At 37.1% G+C, this 13507-nt stretch overlaps 2 protein-coding genes and 1 long non-coding RNA gene across 4 annotated transcripts; 2 read left to right on the top strand and 1 right to left on the bottom strand.

Annotated features, from left to right (window-relative positions):
• Positions 1 to 2209: 2209 nt before the first annotated feature.
• On the top strand, positions 2210 to 4358 carry LOC138944607 (odorant receptor 10-like). Its single transcript, XM_070315425.1, has 6 exons — positions 2210 to 2536; positions 2629 to 2986; positions 3203 to 3436; positions 3543 to 3656; positions 3875 to 4030; positions 4176 to 4358. The coding sequence occupies exons 1-6, from the start codon at positions 2283 to 2285 to the stop codon at positions 4224 to 4226; spliced, it is 1167 nt and encodes a 388-aa protein (XP_070171526.1). The 5' UTR covers positions 2210 to 2282; the 3' UTR covers positions 4227 to 4358.
• LOC138944608 (uncharacterized) lies at positions 2210 to 6233 on the bottom strand. Its single transcript, XR_011448840.1, has 4 exons — positions 5799 to 6233; positions 4701 to 5543; positions 3516 to 4324; positions 2210 to 3388 (listed from the first exon to the last, which is right to left on the bottom strand). It is a non-coding gene; the product is annotated as an uncharacterized lncRNA (long non-coding RNA).
• On the top strand, positions 4653 to 11547 carry LOC138944606 (odorant receptor Or2-like). 2 transcript variants are annotated; one of them, XM_070315423.1, is made up of 9 exons: positions 4653 to 5569; positions 5846 to 6212; positions 6907 to 7137; positions 9345 to 9475; positions 9717 to 10053; positions 10349 to 10567; positions 10627 to 10740; positions 10814 to 10969; positions 11104 to 11547. In XM_070315423.1, the coding sequence occupies exons 1-9, from the start codon at positions 5292 to 5294 to the stop codon at positions 11152 to 11154; spliced, it is 1884 nt and encodes a 627-aa protein (XP_070171524.1). In that variant the 5' UTR covers positions 4653 to 5291; the 3' UTR covers positions 11155 to 11547. The 2 variants fall into 2 exon arrangements, with proteins under 2 accessions (XP_070171524.1, XP_070171525.1); XM_070315424.1 differs by lacking the exon at positions 11104 to 11547 and having other exon boundaries at positions 10795 to 10951.
• Positions 11548 to 13507: the final 1960 nt, after the last annotated feature.

Genomic DNA, 13507 nt, shown 5'->3' with positions numbered 1-13507 from the left:
AGAGAATATATGGCTGCTGTAACTCGCGCATGTACCCGATTACAATCTATGCTAATCTATCGCGTCGACGCTCCAACATTTTAATGTCCATCGACGCCTCGATTGTTGTCTTGCACGTCCTCGAAGGCCTCGTTTGGTGTCCCGCGAAGGGTGAGGACAACCCCCCGGGACCGAATTCGATCTTCGCGTCTAAATGGAATTCCCTTTCGAGGTTAATGAATCCCCCATGTTCGAGATTACGGTAGCCCAATTTCTTCACGAATCATCTCTCTCCTCTCTAATCTTTTCGGTAATGATTATAATTTCTTTGTTACACTGATAAGTATCAGTCGACGCTTTGCTATTATATTTATGATAATTTTATAAGATTTTGTACGTAGTAAAGATGAATCATTTTAACTCAACTATCCATAGATTTTTTACGTGAGTATGATTGGATTTATATAGTGCGGCAAGATTGGACAGAAATATTCCACCGAAAAGCTATGAGAGTTCCTTACTTCCACCGGAGATTAAAATCTTCATCTTGAAGCATTAAAGAATATCGTCGCGCCGTCTAACAATATCGAGGATCTCTTCTCCTGGATTGCTCTTATGCAGTTCTAACACCTTGGTTATCCACTGCCTAGGATTTACGATCATCTCGTCGTGAGTAAAACTCGTGATTACTACAATTCGAATAAGCAGAAATTGTCACTAACGTTTCTTAAAAGTTGATATTTTCTTAAGATTTTAATAACGCAAATTTTACTTTGCAAATCTTACGCTATCGCATAACCGACTTACATTGTTTGCTCTTGCAGATCATTAATAATAATCAACGAAGAGTAATATTAATGAAATCCATTTTATTTTACGTCGCGATTATCCTGAAAGTATTTGTCTCTTCAACGGCGAGTATCTCAATGCAAAGAATTTTTCTTCAAACATTTTAATCGTGCTATTGTAAATTTATTTGTTTTGAATTAAACTTCTCGGAAAGAAGAATCGCTCTTATAATACAAATACAGATTCATTGGATTCGGAGGGTTGTTTTCCGGAGTAAAGTGATCTCGCGAACGTCGTTTACGAGTCTGATACAATATGACACCCAGCCAGCATCGAGCTGTTTTATTTCCGATCGTGAGATCGCAAAAGAGATTGACGAGATCACGCTAGGAAGATGATGGATCTTTCTCTGAGGAGATTCACCAGCGTAAGATTCATTTTTATGCATACAAAATGCTGCTCATGGATAAACATGTTTCAAACAAACTTCACGGAACAGACCGTGTAAACAGTTTACGATGCAAATCATTCTGTGGCCTTCGTATAACTATACACACGATATCATAATAGCACGATTTATAATAGCAATTCACACACTCTCTAAATGCAGTTCATGAAAGCTTCTGTGCATTGTATATATATCGGCGTTGTATGCAATGAATTACTCACTCGTAGAAGAATTGTTGTTTATTTGTTTTATAAAATTAATCGTAAAAAAAAGAGGAAAATCAAAAATTATTTCCTAAAATATGATATATCAATTATTGCGATAAAACGCAATTTAACGCAATACATACGCGCTTATTCTGCGCAATATAATGTTAGAGATGTGTGTTATATTAATGAATTATTTAAGGGAAAATTACATTCTATCCAAAAATGCGATTTTCTCTTTAAATTATATTATTTTTCGATGTAACTACAAATTAATAAATTCTTTTATAACTTAAGTTAGCGTGTGTTATATAATCTTTTGTGCATTAAGATATATAACAACGAAACGTTTAATTAATGACAAATATAATTTATATTTTTCTTTAAATAACAAGTAAAATTATGATGTGTATAATTCTAACGATAAGTTACACTGCACTCATATAGATCTTTTCACAATTCTTTTTCACAGCACTCCCTTTTCTTTACCCTCTTCTACTTTTACCTTCTACTTTACAAGTCTTTCGATATCGGCATTTATTATTGCGTATGCGCGGTGTCGCATAACAAACTACACATTTTCTAAGTGAATAATTCATGTTCCCTTTCCCTTCGTTTTCAATATATTATGTCTGTTTCGATTATGTTTTCTCCTTGCAATAATCCGTAATCATCGAGCAAATGTAACGTACGCTTTTTTGCCGTTGAACGGCAGGAGAATAGGCGCATAATTGCGACTGATCGATAATGACCAATAACGCATAGTCGACATATCATATCATAATTTCCGAGTAGCGTCACTCACCCGGTAATAGCTCAACTTCCCGACGTCGAGAAACGTTCCGATTCTATGCGAGATAATGCGTGCGACTTCCATCAGCACTTCCGTCGAGTTCGGTCTCCGCTTCGTCGGAATCTGGCCGGGCTTGCCGTACGGAACCTTCACTTGGTTCGCGTACATGACGAGCCTGGTGATCATGATGTACTTTGAGTACGCGTATATCTTTGATCATTTCGTCATCGACGACATCTCGAATCTCATCGACGCGCTCAGCATCGCGTTGTCTTGCAACCTTGGTTTTCTCAAGTTGATTTCTCTCTGGTTGCATCGCAGGTAGGGAAAAATTCTTTGAACGATTAAAAACAACAGTTTTCTCCCTCTCTCTCTCTATTTTTTATGCAAAATATGCGAACGATTTTCTATAGGCTATTTTACGATATTCTGCTAGCGATGGACGAGGATTGGAGCAACGTTCTTAATCGCGACCGATCGGTGTTGCGTATCATGACGAGCAATGCCAATCTATCGCGTCGCTACTCAAACATGTTGATCAGCATCAATGCTACCGCTGCGATTTGTTACACCGCGCCCAGTTTTATGCGACACTCGGCAAATCTTGAGGAGAATCTCAACGACAGTTTGAGAGTACTACCTTTAAAGATGCAGTTTCCTTTCGAGACTAATGCCTCGCCCCTCTTCGAGTTTCTAGCGATCGTTCAGTTCTTTCACGTAGTGTCGATTTCCGCTTTAGTTGCTATGATAAACTGCTTGATCATCACGCTGGTGAGTTTTATCGATGAAAAGTAGACGATACGTCACTCTCCGAGATCTATCGATTTTATCTCTTGCGTGAAATATAAAGACAATAAGTCTAAAGGATATTCTTCCGCGAATATTAATTGAAATTTATCTTCCTTTTTAATCCTATATATCTCTTACATTTGAATATTTTTGGATTTTTGTTAATATGATTTGCAACTTAGGTACTAATGCATTTAGGTACTTCACGTGAGTGGACAGATCGATATCCTTCGTCGAGAGTTGTTGGCGATTTGCTATGACCAAGATTCGCAGTACGATTCAATCGTCGCGAGTATCAGACTTCTAATTACTCGGCATCAAAGAATAATAATGTTCTCCGATAATATCGAGGAGCTTTATTCCAACATCGCGCTGATGCAGTTTCTGTCAAATACCGTAGTTATTTGTTGCATCGGCTTCACGTTTATAAGCGTAGGTCGTTTAATTAATCGATCAAGATTTATTATATACAACTTACTATATACTAAATTTTTTCCTATGTTTTTCTCACCTCTTTCTTCCAATCCTCTCATCAAAGTCCCTCGCCAAAGACCGAGCCACCGTGGTGCTGCTGAAATCCGCTATCTTTTATGTCGCCATAACGTTGGAAGCCTTCATCTTTTGCTTCGTCGGAGAATATCTCAGCGCCAAGGTTCGCGTACAATATTTTATTTTACATATGCAATGTTATATTTTATTCTTTTATGACCGAACTTGGCCAATTCAATATCACGTCTTACAGTTCTTTTTCAATTTTTCCGGCGCTTCTCAGATATCTTGGATCATTCAAACGACTATTGCATTCGAAATCGAATTCAGATAAAATCGATAAATTCCTATCTCTCATTCTTCGCTATTTTTTTTTTTCAGAGCAAATCGATTGGCGATGCAGTGTACGAGTCGCTCTGGTATAATCTCACACCCGCCGAATGTCGAATTCTATTATTTGTGATATTAAGATCGCAGAAAAGATTGACCATCACCGCCGGAAACATTATGGATCTCTCTCTGGAAGGTTTTACGACCGTAAGAGTTCTTCCCCTCGTGAATGTATGCTAGAACAAGAGATAGAACGTCGAGCTTTTTAATGTCTGTTAAGACAAGGTGGAAAATATAAAATCATCCACGCGGTCTGTTATACGAATGAAATTTATCGTTTTATTTTGACCAGGTGATGAAAGCGTCCGCTTCGTATATGTCAGTACTGCACGCGATGTATTAAACGAGAGACCAACGGATAACAATTACTTGTGCCAAGCGCATCCATCGTAGTTACTGACGTATCGGACAGTAACAAGTGTAGCATCATATGTAGTTTGCCTGAAAAATTCGGGAGTTGTTCTCTTCTATACTTATACGTAAAAAAAAAAATAAAAAATAAAAAATAAAGTTTATATAAGAAGATGTAGAGAAATAAATTTAAAAAAAAAAAAAAAAAAATTAATTCTTTCAACAAATATATACGATATAATATAATTGTTTCGAAGAAAATATCACGATTTGTCTCGACGTTCAAAAGATACTTTCAAACATATGTGTATTCTATACTATATTCAGTTTATTTAGTACTATTGATGACGTTAGTAGAGTCCGAGTTTTACCAAATAAATAATTTTTTATTCTTATATATTTTTTTATATTTATAAGAAGAAAACAAATATATTTTAAATTTATGTAAAATTGAATTTATACGCACGTCGTTGTTTTGCCTTTTCCGTGACTCACGCTGAGTAACATACATATGTATTATACCCGCTGCAAATAATTATCTCTCGCCGTATCTAGACGTAGCAATTTAATTCTCCCCGTCATTGGGGGAAACTCGCGGCTCATTTTCTTTACATTTTATCGTTTTAAAGCATCTCGATCTATTCAATCATTATCTCGCACAATCTATCCGAAGGGCTCATACATGGCTTTTGAATTTTTAAGATTCAGGGTGATTCCAGGAATCGTACGTTCTCCTCACACTCCTTTTTTCTTCTTCTTCATTATTTATACTCGCACTTATCTTACCTAATTGTTGCAAGCTTGTCCAGCAATTTTATTTTGTTGGAAATATCTTGTGGATATTTTCTATTGGTTCGCGATGAAGGTGGGGGATTAGTACTTGCAGCGACCTTCTCGTATTCACTCGCTTTCATCTCGCGTGTTCATCCATGTGTTCGGTATCGCCGCACGGGATACATAGGCGGCTTCTCGACGGAGTTTCCAAGTTTCGCGGCGATATCGATGTAAAGGGACATTCCGGTCGGAAGCGTTTCTATTCGAAGGTAGAACTCTGAAAATGGACTCGAAGATCGATTCGACCATCCTCGACGGCACTGTCAGTCGCTCGATCGAGATCGGTCTCCGCGTGATCGGCGTTTGGCCCGACTCGTCCTACGCCTTCCTTCGTCGCGCCTTCTGGATGATCACCCTCACGATAGCTCAGACCTTTCAATATCGCTATTTCGTCGCACATGTCCGCACCGAAGATCTGTCGCATCTCATGGACGGTCTGAGCACCACGATGTCCTACAGTCTGCTGCTTCTGAAACTTACGATATTCTGGATCAATCGACGGTGAGCTCTCGTTTCGCGATAACGATGCAGAAATTTTAAGAAAATAGGATAAAATTAAAAATAGTTTATATATACTGTGCAAAAAAATACAATTATATAACGATCAATTACATATGACATACACATATTTAACGTATGCATTGTAGAGCAATTTAACATATGTCAAGTATTGTGAGAATAAAGGATTATCTTATTTTTTTACACGACAGTTAAAAAGAATTAAAAATACCAAATCGTCGTCCTTATCTTTGTCTCTGACAGCACAATTTCTTGTAGGATATTCCACGGTATTCTAACAATTATGGCTCGCGATCGAAGCGAGTGCGCGAGCGACTGGGCCGCCTGCTCGATGTCGAGGATGATCTACGTCTCGCATCGTTCCTCCAACCTGATCATCGGTCTCTATTCGATGTCGGTGTTTCTCTACGGCACCGGCGTGCTTGTTGCCCACGCCGACGAGATCGACGACGAGGGCGACGATGTACAGCTCGCGGTGCCGGCGCGGGAGCTGTTTCTCAAGATGGAACTACCCTTCGAGTCTAATGCCTCCCCCGTTTACGAGATCGTCATGGTCACGCAGTTTTTTCATCAGCTCGCGGCAGCCACGATAGTCGGCGTATTGAACGCTCTAATTGTCTCGCTGGTGAGTAAAATGCTTTAAATCATCATAAATCTGAAAAAAAAAAAACGAAAATATAAATCTATCTTTCTACTTTTTTTATGATTAATGACTTTTTCGAGTAATAGCAATTTGTTCGGAAGAAAAGAAGTAAAAGAATAAATTATTTATTTTATACTTTATTTAAAATCCAGAGACAGATTGGAGTCCAATTTCTAAATTACTCGTGATTGAATTAATATATATTACGTTATATAGAGATGAGTAATTTATATAAAAAGTTTAGCAGAATAATAAAATAAATCAATCAAATATTTTCACTTGTGCGCCGCATTGTTCGAGATAATGAATACTCCGTATTATTCACGCGATTAATAACTTACTTTATTTACTTTATTTATGAATAATGAAAAACGCGCTGTAGTGAGTCTAATCGATAAATTCAATATGAACTTCTCTGCATTTTTGCTTTTCATTCTCTTTTATAATGAAAATTTAAAATTATACAACATATTAGATATATATTTTTTTTCTTCTGTTCATTATTAATTATAATTATATTAATTATAGGAATTTAATTCTACGAAAGAGATATTTCACATATTAGTTTATAATATCATCTCTTTGGCATTGATAAACTTTTATATTCGTAAAGTTGTTCTTTGCGTTTAGTCACGATATCGAGAATACATCGCAGGGCGTTGACCGCTATTTTTAGATTCTTCACGTAGGTGGTCAAATCGATATAATGTGCCGAGGGTTGGTAGAAATCTCCTCAGACATCGACGCGTTCGACTTGCGAACAACGACCGTCAAGGCATTAATACATCGACATCAGAGAATTATCGCGCTGTCCGCCGACATTGAGACTCTCTTCTCGTATATAGCCCTGATGCAATTTTTGTGGAACACCTTGGTCATCTGTTGCCTCGGATTTTTAATTGTAACTGTGAGTAATTGCTTTGTGGGATGCGCGAAGCAATGCAAATACTATTAAATTGCGGTTCTACATATATCGAACGTTTCTATATTTGATACTGACGACTCCTCCGATATGCGATAAAATGTCAAAATACTCGACATTCCAAAATAACTGATGGCACTCTATATCTGGGTTTTAAAGTACTCTCATTTCGGCCGTTATTGAAAACGTTTGACATGCATTATTTTCAACCACGTTACAGTCGATAGGCGATACGCAAGACTCCACGATGCTGATCAAATCTCTCTTTTTTTACATTGTCATCACTTTGGAGGCGTTCATTTTTTGTTACGCTGGGGAATATCTCAGCGCTAAGGTCAGAATAATACAGTCACTTGCACAGTTTTGCTACAACTTTTTGTATCAATATACGGTAACTTCTCCTTATAGTTTTTCGATAAAATTATCTTTATCTATCTAGAGAATATTTAGCATAAAAACTTTTTAATGCAGATACTTTATGTGAAGCAATAATTCAAATAATTTTAATAACCTTTTCAAGGCTTAGCGCTATATTTATCTCTGTAATTCCCTTATAATTCTTAATTAAATTTAATAATTGTTGCAGAGTAGAATGATCGGCGATGCAGCGTACGAAGCGAAATGGTACAATTCGAGTCCCACGCAAAGTCGTATAATATTATTATTGATTTTGAGATCGCAGAGAAAATTGACTATTACAATCGGAAAATTTATGGATCTCTCCTTAGAACGTTTCACGACAGTAAGATACATTTGGAGAATTACGTTTATCTTTATTGTGTATCTGACAATATAAAATTTGCACTTACTTTGAAAGGAAATACATGTTGCGTTAATCTCTCTCTTCCATTAATTCAATTCATAAATCATCGATAGAAAAGATATATTTCGAGTATACATATATGAAACACAATTCCAATTTCTTCTTGTTTCGTCAAACTTTTATATTAGACTTTTTTGCTTTTTCGCAAAGAATTAGACTCGCACAAAGAACAAGTCTCTATATTTTCTTCTAGATTATTAAGGCATCAGCGTCTTATGTCTCCGTGCTGCATGCTATGTCTTAAAGATATTGCGAATAATAGAAGAGAGGCAATATACCCTCTCCGTATATATCTTTGTAGCTATTAGAAGAGAAACGCAACGATTCTCTCGCGATTCTAGCAATTGTATTTATATATTTCGTACGTATACACATCGTTCTTGGAACGGCGTTCCAAGAATATATAAGATATGATGTCACATATAAAAACTGCATCAATATATCTTAACAGAATTGACAATTACGTCGTACTTTTTATAGATAGATGTCTTTGTGCGCGGTTCTTCTAGGGATTTCCCCTCCCAGGAACTCTCATCCCCTACGCTTTCGACTTTACCTTATGAATTTATGCTTTACGATTCCCGTCTATCATTTTTTTTTGCCACTTGAAAGTTCCAAGCATTCCGCGTACGTATTTTACTGCCGTGCATTTGGCGCACACATACATTTGCCTTGCATTTCTAATGCAAATAATGGACACCGAGCGATGCGTAGACGAGGGTGCCCTCGTACTGGCCTATTCTTTTATACGCGTAATTGCGACGATTATTGAGACATCGGTTTATAATTTTTGTTCATGATTTTTAAGATATCGTAAGAAATACGATGGAAATACGCGATGAATAATTAACATAGCTGATAGTGGCCGAAGTGAGGGTAGAATTACTCGAGCGCCGAGTTCGTAGAATTTTATAGTTTCACCGAGACCTCTCGACTCCGATTGTGAACCGAATCAGGACTATCGATCGGTGCTGTATTTTTTTGATGTATCCTTTCTAATCCATGACGCTGCGAAATCTAACATTTCGTTAGCGCGTGTCGTAGTTTCCGAAAAATACTTAAACCGAAACATCAATTTATCAGTTGATTAAATAATTTTACGTCTTGCAAATTAATGTCCCTTTCTAGATATCAATAATGTAGAAAAAAAAAAAAAATCTTGGAATTTTAATCAGAATCAATCACAAATCGCGATTGATGATCTGAATGAAAACTGATTTATTTGAATTCAATAAAGAACGAGATGGAATCGATGACTACTGTGAGTCGTTCCGTGGAATATGGTCTTCGCGCGATCGGTGTATGGCCGGGTACATCGTACGCAATCTTATTCGAAGTCTTCAGCATATCATCGATGATGGTGTTTCAGATATTTCAGTATCGGTACGCGATCGTGCACTTTGGGCAAGAGGACCTTACGCTCCTCATGGACGCTCTAAGCGTAACTTTTGCTTACACTCTCCTGCTTATCAAAATGATTATTTTCGCGCTCAATACTCGGTAAGCTCTTCTCTGTCGCGATACACACTGATGTGAGCACAAACTTAAATCCGACAATATGAGCACATACCGGATCCTCCACTTTCGAACGCAAATCTTGCAAAAAAAATAAAAGAAGCCCGATCTTTACTCGAGTAAAATTTACCCTTGATTCGTCCAACCGCGATAATGTTTCGCGAAAAGAATCGTGTCGTCGCGCACAACCATGTCGATCAGTATCTCTCTAAATAATCCGTTATAGTCTGCTGAACGAAATCATAGTACGCATGGTCAAGGATTGGGAGGAATGCGACATTTTGGACAGGTATACGATGATCAGGATGGCTTACATCTCTCGTCGCTTTTCCAACATAATAATCTTTTCGCACACGATATCGGTATTTTTTTATGCCACCGGTGCGCTTCTTAAGCAGAAGGGCGACAATCAAACTGACGCTCGAGAACTTATCGTTAAGATGGAGTTACCCTTTGAGGTTGAGCGTACGCCAATATATGTGACTGTTCTCATTACGCAATTTCTTCATCAATCGAGCGCGGCTGCTATGGTGGGCGTGCTGAATTCCTTTCTGATAACATTGGTAAGTGCGATTGCTTTATCATTATGTGCCAATATTAAAAAAAAAACTGCAAAAAGATTACTAGATACGAGATAGAGGAGCAAGATTTATATACTATTTTAAATCATTTTAAATATATGCGAGCAAATAACAGACATGACATCAATAATTAATTATATATAATTCGAAAATTAAATATTAATTATATAATATGAAAAAGAAAATTATACTAAAAATTAAGATGAGACAAGAAAACATTCATAGTGCAATTTTAATTTAATGAAATTAATTGAGAACACGTATCACTGACGTGCAGGTTCTTCACGCGTGTGGACAGATCGATATAGTACGGCAGAAATTTAGTGAAATTACGCAAAAGAGCGTCACAGAAGGCATTATGAAAACATTAATAGTCCGGCATCAGAGGATCATCGTGTTCTCCAAAAACATCGAGGCCCTTTTCTCGAACATCGCGCTAATACAATTCGTGTCGAATACTTTGGTTATCTGTTGCCTGGGATTTCTCATCGTAATCGTGAGTACAATAAAGTAACGCAACTTTCTCGGGAGGCGCAAAGCATTCGAAAATTACAGTCGATCGGTGTACCGGGTGGCTCGATGACGTTGGTAAAGTCCGTGTTCTTTTACATCGTCATGAGCTTGGAGGCATTCATATATTGTTTCGTCGGAGAACATCTTAGCACGAAAGTCAGTATAAACTATACCGTAATGCAGATATTGCAATGCTGTTCTCGCGACAAGAATTTATCATGCGTTTCAGAGCGAATTGATCGGAGATGCAGTGTACGAATCAAACTGGTATGAATTGAATCCAAGTCAGAATCGAGATGTCCTTCTCATGATACTAAGATCGCAGAAGCATTTGAAGCTCACAATCGGAAAAGTCGCGGATCTTTCCCTCAAGCAATTTGCCGATGTGAGAAATTAGCAAAGTGTAATGAAAGTGACTAGGAAAATTCACACACATGTAGAACGCTATCATAAATGACATTTTGATGACCGCCCTGTTTCGCGACGGCTTCTATCGTAATTGCTTCTATCATGTTGCAGATTGTGAAAGCTTCGGCGTCGTATGTGTCGGTGTTGCACGCGATGTATTGAAAGCTCAAACGTGTGCTTCGTGTATGCCGCTTATGTTTCTTCTCGTGCCGAGGGATATACTGTTATTAGTCCCAGTCGTTTACACGATTAATAATTTTCCTATTCGAAAACAGAATTTCACATTAAATGTACGCTTGCAAAGGAGCAGCGAGTATATCGTTTGAAGAGTATTGATTCGCGATAATTATCGCAATGCGTACAGACAAAATTATAATTGTAAGATATTGATCTTCTCCATCGATGTATTTTACCAAACTTGATAAACGCCAAAGTAACAATATTCAAGCAAAAACTCGATTTAATCACCTGTCGGCGAAACGACGTCTTGTATTAACCCTTTTGCATTCGTAATAATTCGAATCCAATGGCCATTCAGACAATTAAGTGCAGTCATAAGAGTGCAAAATTTGAAAATTTAATTCTGGATTCTTGAAATAAAATTACAATTTATATATGTGTATAAATATATATATATATATATATATATATAAATAATATATTAATAGTTTCTCTCGTCGCCTTCTAAAAAAAAAAATGCGGGTAACGACGTTCAAATTATTGGATAGAGAGAGTCTTCATTTTTTACAATATCTTACCATATTTATCCTAGTATTTACATCATGATGATAAAAGCACGTCTCAGAACTTTTAAGACCATTACACAGTGAAAAATATTTCTTTTACATTTTCAATGCAAATAATGGTCAGCGATCAGAAGATGCATGCACGATGAGGGTGCGCGAGCACTTTTGTATTTCTCTGCCTTTTTTTTTTGCGACTCCGTCAATTACCGATGCATCGGTTTATAGCTTTTACTCATGATTTCAAAGATAAAAAAGGAATGTGAAGGGAATATGCGATAAATAATTTCTATTGGTCGATTACGATGAAGGTGGTAGTTATTTGATTGTTCAATATATAGAATTTTACAGTCTTACTGAGACCTTCCGATCAACTACAAGGAGTAAGATTATGGATCGGAAATTTTGACGCTCGTCTTTTAATGGATGATACGAAATCTGACGTTTCATCAGCGCAACCGTGTTGTAGTTTTAATGCTGTGTTAATTATTTGCATTCAATATTAGAGTTAGATAATTTTCTGTTAGCGCAATCATGTCTCTTTTGTAGACTGTAGTGTTACTTATAATATTTAGAAAAAGAGGCAAGCGGAATAAACTAAACTTAATGATAAATCACGTGCTATCATATTGTTGTAAAGCTGGCTTTTATTCGACTGACTTGATGAAGAACGAGATAAAGTCGATAAGCGCCGTGAGTCATTCCGTGGAGTTGGGTCTGCGTGCAATCGGCGTATGGCCGGGCACACCGTACGCAATTTTACGGCGATTCTTCTGTATATTCTCGATGGCGGTGTTTCAGATCTTTCAGTATCAGCATTTGATAGTGCATTTCAGTGAACAGAATCTACCGCTCCTTATGGACGTACTAAGCGCAACGCTTACTTATAGCCTTCTGTTTGTCAAGCTCATTATTTTCGCGTTCAACGCGCGGTAAGCTCTCTTCGTTTGGACGTATATATACAGGGTGACCCATTTTAACTTAGGCAGCCAAATAACTCGAAAAATAAGCACACTACGAAAAAATGTTTAGAATCAAAATTTTGTCATTTCGAGGGGGACGTACAATGACGTTAAAATGAGCCCCCCCACCCCTTCCCCTGGGCGGTGAGGGGGGGCAAGTTTGAAATCTTAAATGGGAACCCCTATTTTTTATTGCATATTCGGAATCTTTGGCTAAAAACACATACAATTTGTCTGAAACATTTTTCTCGATTCATGATAGATGGCGCTGTAATCGACGAAATTCAATTTCTTCGATTTCTCTTACTGAGAACCCATGCTTACGATTCTGCAATAAATTAACAATAAAAATACCACGTTTTCATTGTTAATACTCGAAATTAGTCTTAAAACAAACTTCTCATTATTTTTTATTACTCATTAATTACTTCTCAAGAAACTGCTTTTAGCGTAACCTGCCCTTTAGGCAACTTGAATGGTGCAAAGTACCGAGACATTTTGGACTTTCCATCTGATGGAGTTCCTCTAAGTATCCCTCCAAAATTTTGTCCATTTAGTGCCAAAGTCACAAGTGTTTATGTATTTTTTTAACATTTGTACTCTGATAAAATTCTGGTAAAATGGCAAATTATACGCCTACAGAAGTAGTCGATATTCTTATAACCTTTGGCGAATGTGGTAGAAATTACAGACTTACTGCCCGTACTTATGCGGAGCGATTCGCTAAAAGCAGTTTCTTGAGAAGTAATTAATGAGTAATAAAAAATAATGAGAAGTTTGTTTTAAGACTAATTTCGAGTATTAACAATG

Source organism: Polyergus mexicanus, unplaced genomic scaffold (genome assembly GCF_030449975.1).
Source record: "Polyergus mexicanus isolate NDT 795.1 unplaced genomic scaffold, iyPolMexi1.0 SCAF_310, whole genome shotgun sequence".
Classification (NCBI taxonomy): Eukaryota; Metazoa; Arthropoda; class Insecta; order Hymenoptera; family Formicidae; genus Polyergus; species Polyergus mexicanus.
The sequence above is the reverse complement of the archived record's forward strand: the minus strand, read 5'-3'. Positions and strand labels throughout refer to the sequence as shown.